A 24188-nucleotide genomic window follows, 5' to 3' on the forward strand; every position below is an offset into this window, starting at 1 on the left:
TATCTACATTTTTATTAATCAAAATAATACATTTTATAAATATATTCTTCAACAAAAAGATGTCTACTAATTGACCTGCTTTCAAGAATTAAACTTTATTTTCATGTTGGAAGATTGTTAAAACAATTAAAGGAAAATTCTTACAACCTAGTCTCAGTTTTTCCCATCAATATTGAAAACAGGAATTATTTTTAAATTCTTTTATTGTCATAACCTTTATATCATGTCAGGGAAAAGAATTTCACTCAGAAAATAAGCAATTTAACAAGATACAACCAATACCTTTCTTAGTGACAGAAAATGCAATAACATTACAGAATTAATTATTTTAGATCTAAATATTTCAGCAACACATTATGTATTTATCTTACCAAGATAATAATTACAAAACTGACACTCTAGTGATACCATCAAACATGCTGTATTAAATGATGTTGTTTACGTTCATTTGCAATGAAATTTTACCAGTAGTAATGTATCCGTACAATTCCACAAGAAATCACATTATGAAGTAGTATTCATTTTTATTCTTTTCAAAGAGGTTTCTTCCAAACCTTACTATTAAGTGTCTTTGTGGTAATTGTTTACTTTTCCAGGTAAAGGTAGACATATTTTTTTCCAAGCTTCTTGGATGCCTATTGCTTTTTTGAAATCCGTTATAGCCTCTTCAACCAAACCCAAATGGCCTCGGACATCTGCTCGGAGTTTGTAAAATAGAGCATCATTTGGTTTTAGCTGTAGTGCTGCAGAAACATGGTAAAGGCAGGTTAATAGCATAATCAAGACAATTTTTAATGATATTTCTTTATTTACTTTATTTCAACTTAACTATAGTACATATATTTAAAGCAGAAAGAATTTGCCTTTGACATTAAACTGTAATTTGCCTTTTGTTTAGGTTCCTTTGGAATTTATTTACTATGAAATTATCTTTACTTCTTACTAGTGTTTCTAACAGTGGAAGTCTGTTTAACTTTTCCTCAGTGTTCTGTGAATAAGATTGTAATCTATTATTGTGGGCGTAAAAAAAATGTGTTATTGAGTAGCAATTAATAGTGTAACAATGGAAGTTTCTTGAAGACATTCATGTATATAAACATGAGATTGACTAGAAGGCTCTGGAAATCAATTGAGATTAGCAGTCACAGCAGAACAGTAAATGGAGCAGAATGCACAACCAGCCGACAGCTAAAGAAGACTTATGCAGAGAACGATTGAACACAGAAATAAATCTGTACTATTATATTGTTGCTCTCTCCTTCATGTGCCCCAGCACTTTGGCCCCAGTTTTGAGTAGCTATGTGTGGAAGAGCTTCAAAAAGCAACAAATGAGGAATTTCTGGTACTGGATGTGATTATCTGCAGAGCTTAGTTTAAACTGTAAGGGCTCTTCTAGTTTGGATAACCAACAAGAAAAGAATTGAACAGAGATAATTTGTGATCAGCAAAATATTGTTTCTAAATCAAGCTGCACGGTCTTCTAATTCTGCCTCTGCCCCCAAAGCAGCTTAGCAAAATTTTAAACACATTTTTGTTTACATTCCCATGTGCTGTAGAATTTGGTTTATCCATTGCAATACAAGCTTACTGTTCTGAGAGCACCAAATATTTCTAAGTTCACATGAAAGTAGACAGGATGGGAAAACTCAAACCTTATTCAAATTTGTAGTGCAACCCAACAAGGTGAGCAGTGTCCAATTGCTCAGATCTAAGTAATTAAGCCATTACTGATTGAAGACTATAAAAATTATTATCTTGGAGCCAAAATGTTTCCATTCCACATATTTAGGTAAATAGTGGATATGTGTAATAAGAGATATCCACCATTTTTCCTCAATTGCTTTTTTGCTGAGACTAGTGAGGACAGCAGTTTTGGTCCCTTGTCTTCTATCCCTGCAAACAGTGTCCTCACATCCTTCTGTCATTCTCGGGAGTCTGTTTTGAGTGTTATCTACCTGATCGTCAATCTGACTGCATTAGAAAAAAGGTATAATTTGATGTGTTAATGCTGGGAAATTGAAGGTATAATACCAAATGCATTGTTTCTGATGGCATCCTCTTAAACATGGTAACTTGCTTAAAGAAAATAAAACTGGCAATATTATGTACTGACAGTGAAAAAAAAAGCAGAAAATTTGATGTCCTGTTGGGAATATGAGTTACATAAAATTGTGGTTTCCAGCTTATGTTACATACCATATGTGTCATTAAAATTGTGCCCAAAATACTTAAACCACAGATGTCTTCCTCTAATGCCATATTGCAAGATACAATTTAAACCAATGAAAGATCTTCAGCCTTATGACTTCTAATAATCTAGACACGATAATAACAACTCAGTTTTATCATTTCCTTATAAACAAGTAAAGCAAGACAACAACAACAACAACAACTTGCATTTATACGGGGCCTTTAATGTAGAAAAACAACCCCAGGCCCTTCACAGAGGTGTAATTAGACAAACATGGATGCGAGACAGGGGAATGTTAGGAGGGTCAAGGTTGGTTTTAAGGAGGGCATTAAAGGAGGAGAGAGGTGCAGGAGCAGAGGGATGTAGGGGGGGAATTGCAGAGTGTGGGATCTAAACCACTGAAGGCACGGCCTACAATGGCAGGGCGAAAGGAAAGAAGGATGCAGCAAAGGCCAGAGTCAGAGGAACAGAGAGTTCAGGAGACGTTGTAGGTCTGGAAGATTAACTATATGTCATCTATATGCAATAAATCTATTCTGAATATCTATATAGAATCGTAGAAAGATTACAGCATGAAAGGAGTCCATTCAGCCCATCGAGTTCAAGCTGGCTCTACGCTAGAGCAATCCAGCTAGTCCCACCCCTCCGTCCTTTCCCAGTAGCCCTACAATTTTTTTCCTTTGAAGTACTTATCCAGTTTCCTTTTGAAGGCCATGATTGAATCTGCCTCCACCACCCCCTCGGGCAGTGCATTCCAGATCCTAACCACTCGCTGTGTAAAAACGTTTTTCCTCATGTCACCTTTGGTTCTTTTGCCAATCACCCTAAATCTATGTCCTCTGGTCCTTGACCCTTCCACCAATGGGAACAGTTTCTCTCTATCTACTCTGTCTAGACCCTTCATGATTTTGAATACCTCTATCAAATCTCCCCGCAACTGTCTCTGTTTCAAGAACAACCCTAGCTTCTCCGGTCTATCCACATAACTAAAGTCCTTCATCCTGAGTAAATCTCTTCTGCACCCTCTCTAAGGCCTTCACATCTTTCCTGAAGTACAGTGCCCAGAACTGGACACAATACTCTAGTTGTGGCTGAACCAGTGTTTTATAAAGGTTCATCGTGACTTCCATACTTTTGTACTCTATGCCTCTATTTATAAAGCCCAGGATCCTGTAAGGTTTTTTAACCTCTTTCTCAACCTGCCCTGCCATCTTCAACGATTTGTGCACATATACCCCAAGATCTCTTTGTTCCTGTACCCCTTTTAGAGTTGTGCCCTCTAGTTTATATTGCCTCTCCTCGTTCTTCCTAACGAAGTGTATCGCTTCACATTTTTCACAAATTTCACCTGCCATGTGTCCGCCTATGCCACCAGCCTGTCTGTTTCCTCTTGAAGTCTATCACTATCCTCCTCACTGTTTACTACCCTTCCCAAGTTTTTGCGTCCCATCCGGACCGGGTGACTTATCTACTTTAAGTACAGCTAGCCTTTCAAGTACCTCTTCTTTATCAATTTTTAGCTCACCCAGTATCTCAACTATATCTTCCTTTACTGAAACTCTGGCCGCATCTTCTTCTTTGGTAAAGACAGATGCAAAGTACTGATTTAGTACCTCAGCCGTCCCCTCTGCCTCCATGAGTAGATCTCCTTTATGGTCCCTAATCGGCCCCACCCCTTCTCTTACTACCCATTTACTGCTAACATGCCTGTAGAAGACTTTTGGATTCCCTTTTAAGATGGCCACCAGTCTTTTCTCGTACTCTCTCTTTGCCCCTCTTATTTCCTTTTTCACTTCCCCTCTGAACTTTCTATAGTCTGCCTGGTTCTCACTTGTGTTATCAACCTGACATCTGTCATACACCCCTTTTTTCTGTTTCATCTTACTCACTATCTCTTTTAGTTGCCCTACCTTTCTGCCTCATGGGAATGTGCCTAGACTGTACCCGAATCATCTCCTTGTTCAATTACAATTTTGCCTGCCAATCTTTGATTTCAATTTATCCAGGCCAGATCTGTTCTCATCCCATTGAAATTGGCCCTCCTCCAATTGAGTATTTTTACTTTAGAGTGGCCCGTGTCCTTTTCCATAGCTATTCTAAACTTTATGATACTATGATAGCTGCTTCCTAAATGCTCCCTCACGGACACTTGCTCCACTTGGCCCACCTCATTTCCTAGAATCAAGTCCAGCAATGCCTCCTTGCTCATTGGGCCAGAAACGTACTGGTTAAGAAAGTTATCCTGAACACATTTCAAAAATTCCTTCCCCTTTGTGCCCTTATATTATTATTGTTATCCCAGTCTATATTAGGATAGTTGAAGTCCCCTGTTATCACTACTATGCATTTGCAGTAGTACAGGTTTGCCCTTTAAAACTAAACAAAATAAATATGTAGAGCACATGTAATTAAAAAACAAGCTGTCGAGACAATTGTGCATGCCAATGTTGTCAGCTCTTTGTTCAAATTTGACACCTATGACTTTGCACTACTGACTGAACAGCAACAATATATTGACATGCAGATGATGTCAAATGAACAGATTCAAAGTAACAGTGAAAAAAATTTCTCTCTGTTTTATTCATTGCCTCAAACGTCATTGGCAAGTCAACACTGTTGTCAGCATCAATTCCTTAAAGACCGCAGGAGGTTTTTTGCATCTAAGTAAAGCACCAGCAATATTACCCATCTCTGCATGGCCTTTATCGAAAGGGGGTTGGAGTATAAAAGTAAGAAAGTCATGCTGCAACAGGGCTTTGGTGCGACCACACCTGGAGGATTGTGTATAGTTTTGGTCTCCTATCCTAACAATGGATATGCTTGCCTTGGAGGGGGTGCAACAAAGGTTCACTAGTTTTATTCCTGGGATGAGAGGGCTGTCCTATGAGGAGAGATTGAGAAAAATGGGCCTATATTCTCTGGAGCTTAGAAGAATGAGAGGTGATCTTATTGAAATGTATACAATTCTTAGAGGGCTTGGCAGGGTAGGTGCTGAGTGGTTGTTTCCCCTGGCTGGAGAGTCTAGAACTAGGGGGCATAGCCTCAAGATAAGGGATCGGCCATTTAGGACAGAGATGTGGAAAAATTTCTTCACTCAGAGGGTTGTGAATCTTTGGAATTCTCCACTCCAGAGGGCTGTGGATGCTTGGTCGTTGAGTATATTCAAAACTGAGATCGATAGATTTTTGGACACTAAGGGAATCAAGGGATATGGGAATAGGGCAGGAAAGTGGAATTGAGGTAGAAGATCAGCCATGATCTTATTGAACGGTGCAGCAGGCTCGAGGGGCCGTATGGCCTACTCCTGCTCCTATTTCTTATGTTCTTATATTCTTATGAAATGGAAATTTAAACTGTAGAAAGTATATTTAATCCAATAAACCTGGCTTTATGGAGGATTGAATTTTTTTGTATTGTGCATCGCAATATACTATACCTTAATGTTAAGTCAATTGTACCCTTACCTGTAATATTCTAAGGTTTGTAACAGGAATGTGAAATATTTTAGTTTATAGGAAAGCTCCTTTTAGTAATTAAACTAATTAGCATAAGTAAGTTGAGACTAATTGTATATTCTATTTCTCCTTTGATAACAACCATAATTTCCACATTTCATACAGATGGGCTTACTGTTTTTGAGTTGACAATAGAAATTTGGAGATTTTTTTGTGGTGAACATTATTCCTTTTTTCCTCATTAGTTCCTATCTTACGAAAAATAAAAATATGAGAATATTACAATTATTGAAGTTACTCAGAGAATATTGGCTTAACAAGTGTTCTGTAGCTAATCCAATGGTATTGTGGGTTAATTGAACCATGTGGTGTAGTACTAAACTACACCAATAAGGAATTTCCTATGTTAAACTGCTGGTTTGTGATGGGTTAGTTGATCTCAGCAGTCGTCGTAATACAATTAACCTTAACGTTCCCAGACTAGGGAGGGAGAAAAAAGTCAGCAGTGGTTCCTTCTCCTGATCACTATCCTGTGACTTTGGCTGAAAAGTGTGTGTGCATGGAGATTGGGTGAGGACAAGATGAAATTCAGCTGTGATGCCCCTAAGGTGCAATTGCTTACCAATACTCGATGTTTCGGCTCACATATAAAGAATAGCAAAGTACCAGAGATCCGTCAGCACCCATGGAACTGAACCCCAGGATACACTACTACTTGAGGAGAAATGGGAGAACTCAGGAAAAATGTTTTGTAGTTCTGTACAGTGCTTTAATTCAACTTAATGATAATTAATATTGGAAATATATAGAAAATCATTCTTGCAGCCATTAGGATGGAACATGTGGCTATTTGCACAACTTCCTTCTGGAAGCCAGCATGAATATTTGAAAGGGGAGAGGTAGGGAGGCCAAAAAGCAGGTGGCTGAGCAGGGGAGATAGGTGGGCAGCTGAAGGCCCATAACATGCCAGAACAAGCAGCTATTTGCTCCAGAAACCGACATGAAGATTTGAAAGGGGATGGTAGGTAGGTGGGTGACCCGAAACCAGGTATTTGAGGCACAAAACAGTGCAAAAACAGTGCTGGTTCCTTCTAGGGGTTGATAATGATGATTTGAAATAGGAAGTCAGAGGCTAGGCAGCAAAAAGAAAGCAGTAGAGGAGGAGATGTGAGCTTAACAATATCCTTCTGCAAGTAGGAAATAACAATAACAGACTGTTGCTAAACTGTAATATTGTATAGAATCATATAATATTCTAATGCTCATCTCTCTGGCCTGACGGTGGGCTTGATTTTCCTCCAGGATCCTGCCTCAAAATCGGGGTAGCAGCCAGGATGAAGAAAATTCTGGCAATGATACCTACCACCAACTCACTGCCCAACCTGGAATTTCCTCTCCTCACCCTTGCCGGGTTCACCGCCAGTTGCTCCTTCCCCACCCTCCACATGCAAATGGTGGTGGGGCACAAGGCCCAGGTCTCCGGTGGATTTTCCTTCTGCCCTCCCCATTTACCACCATTTCCTGGGGCTGCCATGTACAAAGTGATGGTAGGCCCTGGGAACCGGCAGTAGCAGTTCAGAGGTCTCCCAATGAAGGGAAAGTGCCTCGTAGCGGCCCCCACCTACCTTCATTTGTAGGACCTCTGCCGAGGTCTACAAGGTGTCTGACGTGAGGCTTCTGCACCTTTAACTGCCCGGCTGCCTCTTCTACTGCTGCAGCAGCAGTCCCGATGCAGCATCCCCGGAATTGTATGGCCAAGTATTTACAAGCTTCATCGTGGTGGCAGGAATTCTGCCTGAAGCTTTATTTCAATTTTTCCCATTCCAATGGCTATTTTTTCTACATTGCAGTAGTTTTTAGTGGTCCTGTTTCCTCAGCTGCTTTTATGGTTTGACCTTTGATGCTTTGTGACATTTGAAAATTGGAGAAAGATCTCCCATTGCTAGCTTAGTCAGTTGATTAGTTTGAAAGGTCCCAGCACTTAAACAATTATTTTACCATGTAACAATAGCAGAACTGTTTCTGACAAATTTCTAAATCTGTGGAAACATATAGGCCCGAAAATCCATTGGAGATGGGGGGGGGGGGAGGGGAACACATTGTGTAAGTGACAAAATGCACCTGTCTGTGACCACTGCCTGTGCATTCAACATAAGAACATCCCAAGGCGCTTCACAAATAGGTATAATGAAAATGGATGGTGAACCAGAAAGGAACAGGTTAGAAGGGATGACAGAAGACTTAATGGTGTTTTTAAAAGTGGAGAGAGAGTAGTAAAGAGATAGTAGTGGAGAGAGAGAAGTTTACAGAAGGACTTCCAAAGAGAAGGACTGAGACAGATGAATGCTCAGCCACCAATGGTGTGTTGACGGGAGGGGCGATGCACAAAAGTCCAGGATCAGTGGAATGGAGGGGAAATAAGGTTGGAGGAGACTGCAGAGAGATGGTGGGTCAAAAACATGGAGGGATTTATAGACGAGGATAACAATTTTGACTTGAATGCATTGGGGAAAAGGATCCAGCGTTGATCAGCGAGGATGGGGTTGATGGGCAAGTGGGACTTACTGCAGGACAGGATACATGCAGCAGGATTTTGGACATTGGTATTTATGGAGGATGGGAGGCCTGCAAAATGAGTGTTAGAGTCGTTGAGTGTAAGTGACAATGGGATGTCTAAGGTGGAGGAGCTGAGGCAGGGGCAGAGGCAGGCAATGTTGCAGAGGTGGATGTAAGTAGCCTTGGTGATGGACAGGATGTGAGATTTAAAACTCAACTCAGGGTCAAAAAGAGCACCAAGATCTCAAGTGGTCTGGTTCAGCCTGAGAGAGTGGCTGGCAAGGGAGCAGAGTTTGTGATGGGGGCTGAAGATGATGTCTTCAATATTCCTGATAGTGAGCAGAAGGAAACTATGCTTATCCAGCACTTGATGTTGGACGAGCAGTCTGACAACACTGAGGCATTTGAAGGGTCAAGAGAACTGGTAGCAAGATAGGGTTGTGTATTATTATTGTACATATACAGCTGTGCATGTATAGTGTACAGCCTGTGTCAATTTTGAACTATTCAGTTGGTTATTGCCATGAAGTGCAGTCTCAAATTTGTAACTGGTCTTGAGAGCTCAAAGTAGAATATCTAGGCAGATATATTGGTAGTGTAATTTTTTTTTAAATCAAGGAAATTATTAATTTAAGACTCTTTTATCTAAAACATGCATTCACACATATAAATTTAAGTTTATAATATGCAAATACAATTGCCTTTATGTAATATAATATCTAATTCATGCAAGAAATATGGTTTTTACCTTAACTTAGATTTGGGGATATTTGTTAGAGATTTTTCATTGCATCTCACAGCACCTGTCACTCTACAAGACATGTGTGAAAAATGTGTACGTTTCATCTTACCCTGCGAATAATCTTTCTCAGCATCTTTGTACTGCTTTAAAGTGGCATAGAGGTTTGCTCTGTTGAAATATATGTGAGCTGAATAAGGACTAAGTTTAATAGCTTCTCCAAAGTCCTCCAGTGCCTCTTTGGCATTCTGAAGCAGAACGCGACATATGGCTCGATTCAGCAAAGCAGATTCATCTCCTGGTTGCATATCAATTGCCTTGGTGTAGTAGTCATGCGCCTAGGAAGTAATTGCATTGAAATCATTTAAAATGATTACATTTCATTGGTGGAATGCACAATTTTACACCTCTGTAATCATCAATCTGGCAGCAGATAGTTAAACAAAAAATCACACTTTTTTGTCAAAGGACAAAAATGTTAGTTGCAGATCCCATCATAACTGTAAGGAAATAAAGATGCCAAATGTTAAATACCATTCCATATTTGGTAATAAATTCTTAAATATTTCTGATTGTGTACCTATCCAAATGTCAGAAACCTTTATTAATTTAACATATCAATTTGACATTTTGAACCTAGTTTGTTTTAGATGTGGGTGGGCTAAAAATGAAATATGTACTTCACTTGCACTGTGCAGCTCTCAGGAACTGGTGTTTATCATAGTATTATAGTAAGTACAGCACAGGGGGAGGTCATTTGGCCCAAGGTGCCTGTGCCAGTTCTTTGAAAGAGCTATCCAATTAGTCCCCTTCTCCTGCTCTTTTCCCATAGCCCTGTAAATTTTTTCCCTTCAAGTATTTATCTAATTCACTTTTGAAAGTTATTATTGAATCTCGTTCCACTACCTTTTCAGGCAGTGTATTCCAGATCATTACAACTCGGTGCGTAAAAAAATATTTCCTCATGTCACCTCTGGCTCTTTTGCCAATCACCTTAAATCTGTGTCCTCTGGTTACCGACCCTTCTGTCACTGGAATCAGTTTCTCCTTACTTACTCTGTCAAAACCATTCATGATTTTGAACACCTCTATTAAATCTCCTCTTAACCTTCTCTGTTCTAAGGAGAACAACTCCAGTTTCTCCAGTCTCTCCACATAACTGAAGTCCCTCATCCCTGGTACCATTCTAGTAAATCTGTCAGGCAAATTAGTTTAAGGACACTGGGGCCACTTAGGTGGTAAACTGATGGGGCAAACTGTGCACTGGACATCTTTTCTGTTCCCACAGAAACTTACCCTTTTATGCTGAGCTGCGGCCCTCTAATTTCTGCTCCAGTGCCAAATTTTCTGATCCCCAGTCAAGTGTGCTGCAGGTCAAACTCCCTCTTAGCACAGTCAAAATAGGAAGCAGAGCTTATATTGGAAAATTGAGTGTCGCCACCCACTCCCTTGCTATGGGCATGACTAAGATTGGGCCCAGCACAAACTCATTTATTCCAGTATCAGAAAGCTGGGCCCATTGTGGGTAGAGTAATTGTTCCCCCTTGTATATAACATACCATATCTCAAAGATGCACTGCCTTGATTTCTAGGGAGGAAGCTCTGTCTGAACTGGAACATATCAATTTCATTAAAATTACCTCACATGCAAGCAATGCCATAATGGCACAGAATTTGCTGGCGTGGGGAATCTCGCAGTGTGCCCCATTAGTTAGATTTTTCTTCCTCACCCTGCAGCTCGAAAAATTTTTGGGCTGCAAATTGCTGGAAGTGCGAGCTGATAACGACAAAGTCATCTGGGACCATGGTGAACGATGGGACCAACAGTCTATCTCCTTAACCAATGAGATTTAAGGATAGAGAAAGAAACAGAGGAACGATAGAGAAGTAACTAGGGTGAATTAGAGTCAAATTACAGAAAGAAAAATAGAGGGAAAGAAATTTAAACATTTTAAAAACCTTTAAGAACAATTTGCTACCTGCAGGAATGAGACTCCACAGTTTCAACTGTTCCCTTTCTGGGCCCGAGAGGTTGAGTGGCATTGCAGGAACATAAATTTCATTATTAAAAGGATCCTTATGCTGTTAAGTACCAGCCATAACTTTTTGTGGCGAGTATAGCTCATATTTACCGCGCAAATGTCCGCGATCACCTGCCGACTCAATTTGAGCCTTCGTAGACACTGCACCTAAGAGAGGTCCAGGAAGCTCAGCCTCTGTCTGTAAACCCTCTCATGTGGGTAGTGCCTCCTGCGACCTTGGCCCCTTCGTTGGTCCCCTCTCTGCTCTTCTGTAGGTCCTGGCGCACTTCTGTATTGCGGACTTGCAACTCCCAGAACTGCATGTCTTGCCTGCCACGGATTGTGATGTGCCTCCTCCTCAGATGTACTGTAGAATAAAACTATTGCGCAACCCCCCCATCCTGATGACAGTTTGAGGGGGGTCCAAAATGTAGGTAAATATGTCTGAACACAAGAATTCTGAGTGTGAATAAAGAAATCTCAGTCTAAACACAAAGAACTCCTGGCCAAAGGTTTGTCTGAGAGAACTGGTTGCCCTGCTGCAAAAACTCACCTTTTCTTTACGTGTGTCCAAATGAAGGCCAGCTGCAACTTGCCTCCATTTCCATGGTGTCTTTCAGAGACCATGGAAGACATGTTCAGAAGCAGTTAAAATGGCTTGTGTAGGTCAAACCACAAAAATTTAACATCTTTAAGTATCTCAATCGGCCTTTTAAATACCGTCCCACCGGCTTTAAGTGCCAACAGGACTTCTGGGTTTCAGAAACGCGTGCGCACCCAGACGCATCTGGGTCAAACCCAGAAGTCAACATGTTGCAGCTGGGATGCAGTCTCACTCCGAAATTGGAGAATTTTCACTGCCCACCCGCCACCAACCCCCCCCGTTCCTCAGGGTTAAAATTTACCCCATTGTCTTTGGTCCCTGCCAAAAACACAGTTCTATAGCCATCGACTCCATCCCCCTCCCTGGCCACTGTCTGAGGCTGAACCAGACTGTATGCAACCTCGGCATCCTATATGACCCTAAATTGAGTTTCCGACCCCATGTCCATTCCATCACCAAGACCGCCTACTTCCACCTCTGTAACATTGGCCGTCTACGCCCAACTCAGCCCATCTGATGCTGAAACCCTCATCCGTGCCTGTTTTACCTCCAGACTCGGCTATTACAATGCTCTCCTGGCCTCCCATCTACCACCTTCCGTAAACTTGAGCTCATCCAAAACTCTGCTGCCCGTACTCTAACTTGCACCAAGTCCTACTCACCCATGACCCCTGTGCTTGCTGATCTACATTGGCTCCCAGTCCGGCAATGCCTTGATTTTAAAATTCTCATCCTTGTGTTAAAATCCCTCCATGGCCTCGCCCTTCCCTATCTCTGTAACCTCCTTCAGCCCTACAACCTCCGGGATCTCTGCGCTCCTCCAACTCTGGCCTCATACGCATCCCCGATTTTGTTCGCTCTACCATTGTCGGCTGTGCCTTTAGCTGCCTACGCCCTAAGCTCTGGAATTCCCTTCCTAAACCTCTCTGCCTCTCTCTTCTCCTTTTAAGTCCCTCCTTAAAACCTATCTCTTTCACCAAGCTTTTGATCACCTGCCCTAATATCTCTTTATATGGCTCAGTTGTCAAATTTTATCTGATAATACTCCTGTGAAGCGTTTTGGGATGCTTTTCAATGTTAAAGGCGCTATTTAAATGCAAGTTGTTGTTGTAATAACAGCATGCACACTAAACTAGCCGTTACTTTACCAGCAACTTCTGAATGAACATTTCTGCGACACAATGATGTATTTCAACATAAATTGCATCATTCCACCTTAATGCTTTGCAAACATGCAAAAAGATCTATAATTTTCACCAAAGGCTTTTTAAACATCATAGGATCTGCAAGCGGTGAAGTCAGTATTTACAGAAAATAGTGAAATATTCCAATGTCCCAAGATTTCTTCGCTATAAAAGATTCAATGTCAGTGAGTGGAAGTATGCTGCAGGCGTCCAGATATTGATTGTGGACAGATGAAGCATTTGTCTGATGGCACAAGCCAACCTGACTCCCAATTGCTCTATGTGATCTCACTGCAATAATCCATTCCAGCCCGCTCTCTGACTCACCTTCTGTTTCTCTCTGCCTTTGTTCCATCCATCACATCTGTATGTTTATAGCTATGATCCCTCTCCCACACATCGGCTAGAGATTGGGCCGTGTAGTGCTCGTTGTTCAGGTGCTACGCGGCCTCCCGAAGTTCCAAAATGGCATCCAGAATGCACGTGTACGCTTCTAGCGATACGTGTGCAGACGCCATCTTGGCAAAGGAATTCATGCAAGCGCAAATAACGAACGCCGACAACATGTAAAGTAGGGAGAATGTGCGTTAGATCAGTGTGCAACGCTGTGACTCATCGTGGTATGCTGCATGCTGCACAACCTCGCCATTATGAGGAAACAGCTCTTGCCACTGATTATCCGACATGACCCTGAGTCAGGAAGAGGCTGCGGAGCAGGAGGAGGAAGAAGAGTCTGAGGATGAGGGGGAGGAGACGGAAGGTGCAAGGGGGCAACAAGGAACACTGGCCCTGTCTGCCAGGGTTCTGCGTGCTCACCTGATCCATGGGCGATAATGTGATAATGTGAATGACATCTCCCAAGTCACCAACAGTCCTAAACTCCCCCCCCCATCCTCTCTCACGTGGCCATCAAATCACCCTCCATATGATTACACATTGCTTCCTCCCTCAGCTCATTGCAGAAATAAAAAACACCTCCAAATGCAAATTCAAATTTATAAATTAACACATGAAACGATGCAAGCAAAATGAGACTATTCACCCTTGTGCATTCCCTTAGTGCCTGTTGCTCGTGTGCCTTTACCTATCCTAGTGCTCCTACGAGGTGCATCCCCAGTGGCTGGAGCATGGGTCAGTGGCTGCTGACCTTCAATTGAGGAGAGTGCAGATGGCCTTGGAGGACAACCTCGAGCAACTCTGGACTGGGAGGGCCCGGCTTCACACTGCACCATCTCGCATGGGCTGCAGCAGTCTGGCTTGGCTGGCTGACAGGCAGCAGCAAGGGCACTGGCGGAGTGGCAGGGGTAGGAGCAGGAAGGCTGTTGTCTGGGCAGAGGACAGCAGGTTCGACTGCCATGGCACCACTGCCACTCACATGGGGCGGCGCCTCAGCACTCCTGGTGATAAGCTGGAGAATGGATTGCTGGACTGCTGTGATGCCCTCGAAGCCCCGTTCCAGAGCGGCACCCAGAGCCATGACAGCAGCAGTCTGAGCCTGGAACGTAGCAGTCTGCACTTCTGTAGCAGTAGTCTGAGCTGCCTTTGGATCAGTCTGAGCTTCGACTGAAGCTTGCAGACCTTTGATGACATCGGTTTGTGCTGCAATGGCAGCTGTTTATGCTGCAATGGAAGCCGTGTTATCGGCCATCAGATGCTGCATCATGGTGGGTTCCTCAGGTGTGCTGATGGAGCTGATCACCCGTTCCATGTGGGTAAGGACAGACGCCAAGCTCTGCGCAAAGCCCTGTGTTTAAGGTAGACTCCTCCATGCCCCTTGACATTGTGCGCAGGATTTCTGGCAGGTTTTCCAGTGCACCAAGCATTTGGTGGTGTACGCCCATCAGCCCGTCTTCTGTAGCCTGACCCATCGAAGTAATCATTTGACCCCTCAGCAGCAGAACCATTGTGCGACCTCGCCCTCCGCCGAGCTGGCATCTGTGGTATCCGTTAACCCGCCCTGGCTCCTGTGCACGTGCCCGGTATCTCACCACGTGCAGATCCTTCCTCTAACCTAGCCTCAAAAGGACGTGCAGTGTCAGTATCTGAGCTGGTGGATGCGAGTGTCAGATCAAGTGACGGTGCAGCTTCAGTGTCCTCCTCCTCCTCCACCTCGGATGGTGCCAGCTCCAGTTCTTGGGTATCTGCAATGACAAAGGGAAACAGGTTGAGTTGTGGAGCGAGGAGAGGAGCTAGTAAGAAGTGTGTGCTGACAGCATCTGCAGCACATGAGTCAGATAAGATTGTAGGATGAGGAAGATGTGGAAAACGAGAAGGAGGATTAGGTAGGCAGAGACCCCCTTTGTTGGGGCCACCAGTGCTGCCCATGGCCACGTCCGCAGAGACAGCCCGCCCACTGATACACAACATTGTCTTCTCCAGGGGGATGAGAATGTGTAAGTGTGCCTGTCCTCCCTCACGTCTCTCCTGCTGCTGGCTGTTATGCGCCTGCATAGACAGAGAGAAGTGTGTCAGTGAGTATCCTGCAAGGTGTCTGGGTGATGTGCCTGGAACAGCTGCCAGTGTGTGTGACCTGTGAGTGGTGGTTGTGTGGCCTGCAAGTGTGGTACTAAGTGAGGGTGAGATACAGCATGCAATGTGCAGCGTTGCGTACAGATGGGCAGCGTTTATTGCTGGGTGGGTGATGGGGAGTGTCATGAGTGGAGCAGTGGTGCAGTTGGTAGGATGTGCCACTTGATACTTGCATTCACTCACCTTGACCGCTCGTGTTAAATCATTGAACTTTTTCCTGCACTCTACCCACGCGCGGTGCAATGCTCCAGGCATTCACCTCCTGGGCCACTGCCTCCGCAGCTGGTGTCTGGAGGGCCTCCTGCCACCCTGCAGGTACAGGATGGCCCTCCTTTCATCCACTCCCTCCACTCAGGGCCTCCAGTGCGTTATCCAAGAACCTCAATGCACGTTCTCTTGTCGGTCCAGCCATCCTGCCCACCATCCTGCCCTACTCTCATTAACAGTGCACCTCCCCTTTAAGAGGTGCAGGCTGCCTTTAACTAATGCTGGCCACGCCCCATTTCAGGCCTCCTGCTGGTGCATGCAGCCTCTCAACAGCGCGGGTAGCACTGGCTGCACGGAGAAATGACCAGGCAGCACGAATCTCACATGCTGCCTGCATCGGAAGCACCGGGTGCGGGTTAATCGCGGACTGCGATGCCCGCACCTGGATTCGGGGGGGGTTATTGAATTTAACCCCCATTATGTTTCTACCTAAAAATTCTCCTGTATCATTGCCTTCTGCAATTTCCCACACCCACTCCATAGGTAGATTTTAATTTTTGGGGTGGTAAGTCTACTGATCCTATTTAGAGGCTTGTTAACATCAATTTGATCAAGTTAAAATCAACTCCCATGTTTCTACCTGCAAACCATCCCTCACACCTATCTGCCTGTAGTATCCCAATGTCCTATCCACTCCACGTCTTTGGCTATTGTGTCTTCTCATCTGCTCTATGTTTCTTTATAAGATCTGCTCATTCTCCGAGCTAGAGAGTTGTGGAAGGCTACTGGAAGGTCGGGTTATCTGTCGTCCTTAGCATTACTGAAACAAGTCTAATGTTTAACAGTTATAGAGTAGTTTCATTAGTAGTATGGTTGCAAGAGTTCTCCTCTAGCAGTGTTATAAGTGGGTTTTTAAAGTTTTATTCTTAGTAGTTGTGATTTCTTTACTACTATTATTTCATTCTCATGTGTGCCACTGGTATCTACAATACACAGCAATTAGCAACTTCTATAAAGGCTCTATAAATTTGTCAACAAGGACCAACACTATACAGCCATGTCTCACCATTACAACTACCTTGCAAATGAACATGAAGAAAACCTACTAATTAACAGCAAATTGGTAAGTTAAATCAATTATAGCTATCTAAACATTTTATAGCAAATTCTTTCTCCTATTTAAACTGGACTAGGCAGCCATAGGAAAACCTCACTATTAATATGATAAAATTCAAATTTTGAACATCATAGTCATATAATGAATACCTTGTGAATTATTATCCTGGCTGTAATTATTAGACAAAAGACATGTATAAAAATGTCATGCTCTCAAAATGTCTGTACCTAAACTGGATGATATTCTCCCTTATTTAGGTAAAATATTTTTTTAAAATCAGTGAATATTAGATTGGTTATAAATTAACCATTTAACTTTAGCTTTGAGACTATTAACTATGCTTAACTTAGAAGGGACTCCCTGGTGATCAGGATTTGAAACACAGGTGCACACCACTACTTCATTTAAGTAGGTAGAGTTCCTGTTAGGATTTGCTTGTTTTGAGTAGGTAGTACTTATTGTGAGCTGAACAGGTAAGATATTAATAGCAAGCTAATTTAAGGAATACATCCCCTAATATAGAGTATATTAATATTTTTCTGCACCACTGTGTTTTAGTAGTTTGTAGAATAAACTGAATCTTCTGACATATTTCCTAAATATGGAGAACTGGCTAATGTGGCCCTTAGAGGTTTAACCAAAATGACATGTAAAATATAAAGGCACATCTTTATGTATAATTTTAACAAATTTTGTTATATTGTAAGTTAATAAAAAATATTTTGATATAATTAAAATACTACAAAATCAATGTTAACTGAAATTATTTTATTTCATCTCGTTTGTAAAAATCCTCAAGCTATAAGCCATTCATAGTTTTGAAATTCACTGCTATTTGTGGTGTAAATCGAGCTTCCTGCAGCCCAAACAGTAAACTGTGTCCTATATTATTTTTCAATTTGCAGCCTTCCGCAGGCCCCACTTTTTTAAAAAAAACCACACAAAGTGGATATTACTTTAAAGTAGTATGTGTATCACAGGTGTTTTTTAAAATGTGCCTCTGAATAATTGTTGAAAAGATGTCATGCAGCAATAATGTACATGGCATGCTATTTTTTATTATCTTATACCAAATAAATGTTTATTAAAATAAGAAATATATTGTGGAACAGATTATTGATAGATGCTTATAATTTAACCTGATATTGGCAGGTGGGTATTGATCCCATTAGTAAAACTCCCAAGACTGTCAGCTTCTCCTTATGAGAGGCCAGTGAAATGTGAAAGATCAGAAGTGTGGAGTTCAGCTTTGAGGTGCCATCGGATAGGAGTTTCCCCCCCCCTAAAATTAATATTTGTGTGAAATAATAGGAATTGGAATCTTTTGAGAGTTTAATGCCAGTGAGAATTTAGGCTATCTACATTTTTTTTTAAGACTGACACAAAGGGCTGGCAGTACAAGTAACCCTCTTGATGAGTGTGGAGTGTGATTTTTTTTTTTATTCGTTCATGGGATGTGGGCGTCGCTGGCGAGGCCGGCATTTATTGCCCATCCCTAATTGCCCTTGAGAAGGTGGTGGTGAGCCGCCGCCTTGAACCGCTGCAGTCCGTGTGGTGAAGGTTCTCCCACAGTGCTGTTGGGAAGGGAGTTCCAGGATTTTGACCCAGCGACGATGAAGGAATGGCGATATATTTTCAAGTCGGGATGGTGCGTGACTTGGAGGGGAACATGCAGGTGGTGTTGTTCCCATGTGCCTGCTGCTCTTGTCCTTCTAGTTGGTAGAGGTCGCGGGTTTGTGAGGAGCTGTCGAAGAAGCCTTGGCAAGTTGCTGCAGTGCATCCTGTGGATGGTACACACTGCAGCCACTGTGTGCCGGTGGTGAAGGGAGTGAATGTTTAGGGTGGTGGATGGGGTGCCAATCAAGCGGGCTGCTTTGTCCTGGATGGTGTTGAACTTCTTGTGTTGTTGGAGCTGCACTCATCCAAGCAAGTGGAGAGTATTCCATCACACTCCTGACTTGTGCCTTGTAGATGGTGGAAAGGCTTTGGGGAGTCAGGAGGTGAGTTACTCGTCGCAGAATACCCAGCCTCTGACCTGCTCTCGTAGCCACAGTATTTATATGGCTGGTCCAGTTAAGTTTCTGGTCAATGGTGACCCCCAGGATGTTGATGGTGGGGGATTTGGCGATGGTAATGCCGTTGAATGTCAAGGGGAGGTGGTTAGACTCTCTCTTGTTGGAGATGGTCATTGCCTGGCACTTATCTGGTGCAAATGTTACTTGTCACTTATAAGCCCAAGCCTGGATGTTGTCCAGGTCTTGCTGCATGTGGGCTCTGACTGCTTCATTATTTGAGGGGTTGCGAATGGAACTGAACACTGTGCAATCATCAGCGAACATCCCCATTTCTGACCTTATGATGGAGGGAAGGTCATTGATGAAGCAGCTGAAGATGGTTGGGCCTAGGACACTGCCCTGAGGAACTCCTGCAGCAATGCCCTGGGGCTGAGATGATTGGCCTCCAACAACCACTACCATCTTCCTTTGTGCTAAGTATGACTCCAGCCACTGGAGAGTTTTCCCCCTGATTCCCATTGACTTCAATTTCACTGGGGCTCCTTGGTGCCACATTCGGTCAATTGCTGCCTTAATGTCAAGGGCAGTCACTCTCACCTCACCTCTGGAATTCAGCTCTTTTGTCCATGTTTGGACCAAGGCTGTAATGAGGTCTGGAGCCGAGTGGTCCTGGCGGAACCCAAACTGAGCATCGGTGAGCAGGTTATTGGTAAGTGCCACTTGATAGCACTGTCGACAACACCTTCCATCACTTTGCTGATGATTGAGAGTAGACTGATGGGCCATCATGGATCCTCAGTGTATCCAGGGACATCAAATTTGTAGAAAATGTTGGAAAATTGAGCTTCTGGAGCAAAGGATCTCTGAGTAGCAATTGGCTGCACTCCGCAGCATCAGAGAGGATGATTGATTTTATTCCCTAGAATGTGGTCACCCACGAGGCAATTGAAGACATAGGGATCATGTAGAAGGAGGAAAGTGGGTGACCATCCACAGAGGCAGCAGAGGAAACTGAAATCACAGCTGCTTTGAACTTCTGATTTACTGGAACTGTTCAAAAGATGCTTTAGTGATGGACAAGTATGAGGTGGACAGAGACAGTGGCTCAGGAGGGTGGTCCTGACCAACCTAGGGGTGGGAGGCAGATAGATTACAAGAAAAGGAGAGTGGTAGTAGTTGGGGATTCTATAGTCAGATATCGAAAGCCTTTTTATAGTTGTGAACAGGACTCCCGAATAGTATGTGGCCTCCCTGGTGTCAGGGTGAAGGATGGATGGAAAAATTTCTCGATTGGGAGGGAGAGCCGCCAAAAGCTATGTTGAAAGCAATGACAGATAGAAGTATATCTGATGTTGTGCAGAGGGAGTTTAAGGAGTTAGTCACTAGTTTGAAAATAAGATCTCAAAGGTAGTAATCTCTGGATTGCTTCCTGCCAGGTTCAGGAGAGGAAGATTTGGAAGGCCAATGTGTGGCTGCAAGGCTGGTGCTTTGGGGCATTGGAGCAATGTCTGGAATGAAGAAAGACCTTCACCTGAACTGTAATGACACCAATGTTCTTGTGGAGAGGGTAAATTAGGAGGATAAATAGAACAGTAGGGGAGTATTTAAACTAACATGATGGAGGTGGGGAAAGTCTGGATTTGTGACAGAGCAGGTTTAATAGAGCTACTGGAATAGAAGAAGAAGGCAGCTTAGCTGAAATAAGAATTTAAAAAAAAAAAAACAGCTATGAGGTAATGAGTGATAAAAACACGGTTGTAGAAAGATCAATGGATAACGGAAAAACAAATGATAAAACCAGGAAAAATAATGTCAATGTTCCAAAACACTGAAGTCAGGATTGAGTGGTAGGTCTGTGAATGCACAAAGCATTCAAAACAAAGTTGGAGAGTTAGAAGCATTAATAACTATGGAGAGATATGGTACAGTAGTTATAATGGACAGGATTTGTAATTTTATTCCTGGTTACAAAATTTTAGGACAAATACAGAGGGGAAAATAAGGGGAGTGAGGTGGCAATGTTAGTGGAGATGAGATAGAATTGGAAATTTGCAGGCAGTGCACTAAGTTCCCAAGATAGACCGGTAAGGGTATCTAGGGATATGCATCAAAGGCAAGTCAATGGAGTTGAGGTACAGATCAGCCATGATCTAATTGAGTGGCAGAACAGGCTTGAGGGGATGAACAGCACACTCCTGTCCCTAAGTTGAGGAACTAACTAATTAGATAGACAAAGGGAATGCAGTAAATGTGGAGTATATGGGGGTTTCAGAAGACCTTTTGGATGAGTTGTCTCATAAGAAAATACAAATTAATAGCAGGAGTAGGCCCCTCGAGCCTGCTTTGCCATTTGATAAGATCATGGCTGATCTGATTGTGACCTCTACCCTACTTTTCCATCTACCTACTATAACCTTTGATTCCCTTGTTAATCAGGAATCTACCTAACTCTCAGCCTTAAAAATATTCAATGACCCTGCCTCCACTGCTCTTTGGGGAAAGAATGTTCCACAGACTCATGACCCTCTGAGAGAAAAAAATTCTCCTCATCTCTGTCTTAAATGGGAGCCCCCTTATTTTTAAACAGTGGCCCCTAGTTCTAGTCCCCTCAGGATCTTATATGTTTCAATAAGATCACCTCTCATTCTTCTAAACTCCAGTGTATACAGGCCCAACTTGTCCAACCTTTCCTCATAAGATAACCCCCTCATCCCAGGAATCAGTCGAGTGAACCTTCTCTGAACTGCCTCCAAAGCAGTTATGTCCTTTCTTAAATAAGGATACTTAAACTGCACACAGTATTCTAGATGTGGTCTCACCAATGCCCTGTAGCAAAACATCTCTACTTTTATATTTCATTCCATTTGCCTTCCTAATCACTTGTTGTACCTGCATACTAACTTTTTGTGATTTATGTACTAGGATACCCAGATCCCTCTGTACCTCAGAGTTCTGCAATCTCTCTCCATTTAAATAATATACTGCTTTTCTATTCCTCCTGCCATAGTGGACAAGTTCACATTTTCCCACATTATACTCCATCTGCCAAATTTTTGCCCATTCACTTAACCTATCTATATCCCTTTGCAGACTCCTTATGTCCTCTCCACAGCTTACTTTCCTACCTACCTTTGCGTCATCAGCAAATTTTAGCAACCATACGTTCGGTCCCTTCATCCAAGTCTCATAAGATGATTGTTGCAAAAATTCAGGTGTAGCAGCATGGATGTAAAGTTGCTTGATAGGGAACAGTTAGGATGAATGGGTACAGAAACAGGCCATTCAACCCAACTGGTCTATGCTGGCATTTATGCTCAACATGAGCTTCCTCCCTCTCTACTTTATCTAACCCTATCAGCATATCCTTCTATTCCTTTCTCCCTCATGCTTATCTAGCTTCCCCTTAAAAGCATCTATGCTATTTGCCTCAACTACTCCTTGTGGTAGCGTGTTCCACATTCTTACCACTCTTTGGGTAAAGAGGTTTCTCCTGAATTCCCCAATTGATTTATTAGTGACTAATTTTATATTTATGACCTCTAGTTTTGGACTCCCCCACAAGTGGAAACATTTTCTCTACATCTTACCTATCAAACCCTCTCATTATTTAAAGACCTCTATCAGGTCACCCCTTAGCCTTCTCTTTTTTTTTCTAGAGAAAAGAGCCCCAACCTTTTCAGCCTTTCCTGATAAGGCTATCCTCTCAGTTCTGGTATCATCCTTGTGAATCTTTTTTGCACCCTCTCCATTGCCTCTATATCCTTTCTATAATATGGAGACCAGAACTGTGCACAGTACTCCAAGTGTGGTCTAACCAAGGCTCTATACAAGTTTAACATGACTTCTCTGCTTTTCAATTCTATCCCTCTAGAAATGAACCCCAGTGCTTGATTTGCTTTTTCTTTGGCCTTGCTAACCCGTATCTCTACTTTTAGTGATTTGTGTGTCTGTGCCTCTAGATCCCTTTGCTCCTCAATCCCCGTTTAGACTCTAATTATCCAATAGAATGTGGCCTCCATATTCCTCCTACTAAAATGCATCACCTCACACTTATCTATATTGAAATTCATTTGTCAATTACATGCCCATTCTGCAAGTTTATTAATGTTCTCTTGCATTTTGACTCATTCTTCCTTTGTATTAACTATACCCCCCAATTTGGTGCCGTCCACAAATTTTGAAATTGTACTTCCGATTCCCGAATCCAAATCATTAATGTAAATTGTGAACAACAGTGGTCCCAGCACTGATCCCTGTGGAACACCACTTCCCACCTTTATGCCAGGTTGAGCATCTACCCTTAACCCCAACTTTCTGTTTTCTGCTTTGTAGCCAACTTGCTATCCATTCTGCTACCTGTCCCCTGACTCTACATGCTCTGACCTAAGTCATAAGTCTACAATGCAGTACCTTATCGAAGGCCTTTTGAAAATCTAGATATGACATCTACTGCATTACCCTGGTCTAATCTTTCTGTTACTTCTTCAAAGAGTTCAATAAGGTTGGTCAAGCATGACTTTCCCTTCTGAAATTCATGCGGACTATTCTTATACTTTGGTTCTCAAAGATGTAATAGAAAAATATCTAGAGTAAAGATTCCATTATCTTTCCTACCACTGATGTTAAGTTAACTGGTCTATAGTTCCCTGGACTGGTTCTAAATCCCTTTTTAAATATAGGAATAACATTAGCTGTCCACCAGTCATCTGGCACTATTCCCTTTTCTAATAAATTTTTATATATATGCAATAGTACCTCTGCTATCTCCTTCATAACTTATTTTAATATTTGCAGATGCAGTCCATTCTGATCAGGGGTTTTATCCTTTCCAAGTTTGATTAGTTTATCCATTATCTCTTTCCCCCTCTCCCCTTTTTATCTTAAATGTCTTTATCTTTTTTGATCTCTTCTTCTAATGTCATTCCCACCTTTGTTTATATCCCTGGTAAATACTGAGGCAAAGTAATTATTCAATATTTCTGCCATTTCGCTGTCATTACCTGTGAGTTTATCTTGTACATCCATTAGTGGCCCTATTTCTATTCTGATTTTTCTTTTGTTATTTATGTGTCTGTCGGATACTTCACTATTTCTTTTTATATTCCTTGATAATTTACTTTTGTAGTTTCTCTTTGCTTTCCTAATTGTTTTTTTGTCTTCTTTCCTAACCTCTTCATATTCCCTTTTGTCATTCTCTCCTTTGTAGTCTATGTACTTAGAGTATCCTTTTTCTATAGTTTCAATTTTACCCTGTTGGAGAGTGGCTGGTAGCGGCACACCCCAGTGATATGTTCAGGATCCACTTTTGTCACTGATTTTATATATAAGATTTTCTGGACTTGGGTACAGGAAACAAAATCTTGAAATTTGCTGATGATGCAAAAATAATAAGTTTGGCAATCAATGAGAACACCTCTAGGGGTTCAAATACCTGAAAGTGCAAATGCAGATAAATAGAGCCATCTTTTTAAAACAAAACAGTAGAAGTTTGGGTTCTATAATAGGAACATGGAGTTCAAGAGGAAAGAAGTAATGAGCAATTATACAAAACATTGGTCAGGCCACAGTTA

At 42.3% G+C, this 24188-nt stretch overlaps 1 protein-coding gene across 1 annotated transcript in view; it reads right to left on the reverse strand.

Annotated features, from left to right (window-relative positions):
- Positions 1–399: 399 nt before the first annotated feature.
- ttc6 (tetratricopeptide repeat domain 6) overlaps positions 400–24188 on the reverse strand; it is a 162015-nt gene continuing 138226 nt past the window's right edge. Inside the window, exons 24-25 of the mRNA XM_067992173.1 lie at positions 9054–9279; positions 400–743 (exon numbers count right to left, since the gene is read on the reverse strand). Of these exons, the coding sequence (XP_067848274.1) occupies positions 562–743; positions 9054–9279 (408 nt within the window). The 3' untranslated portion in view covers positions 400–561. The remainder of the gene's footprint in view (positions 744–9053; positions 9280–24188) is intronic.

The sequence above is a fragment of the Heptranchias perlo genome, chromosome 10 (assembly GCF_035084215.1).
Source record: "Heptranchias perlo isolate sHepPer1 chromosome 10, sHepPer1.hap1, whole genome shotgun sequence".
In the NCBI taxonomy this organism is placed as follows: Eukaryota; Metazoa; Chordata; class Chondrichthyes; order Hexanchiformes; family Hexanchidae; genus Heptranchias; species Heptranchias perlo.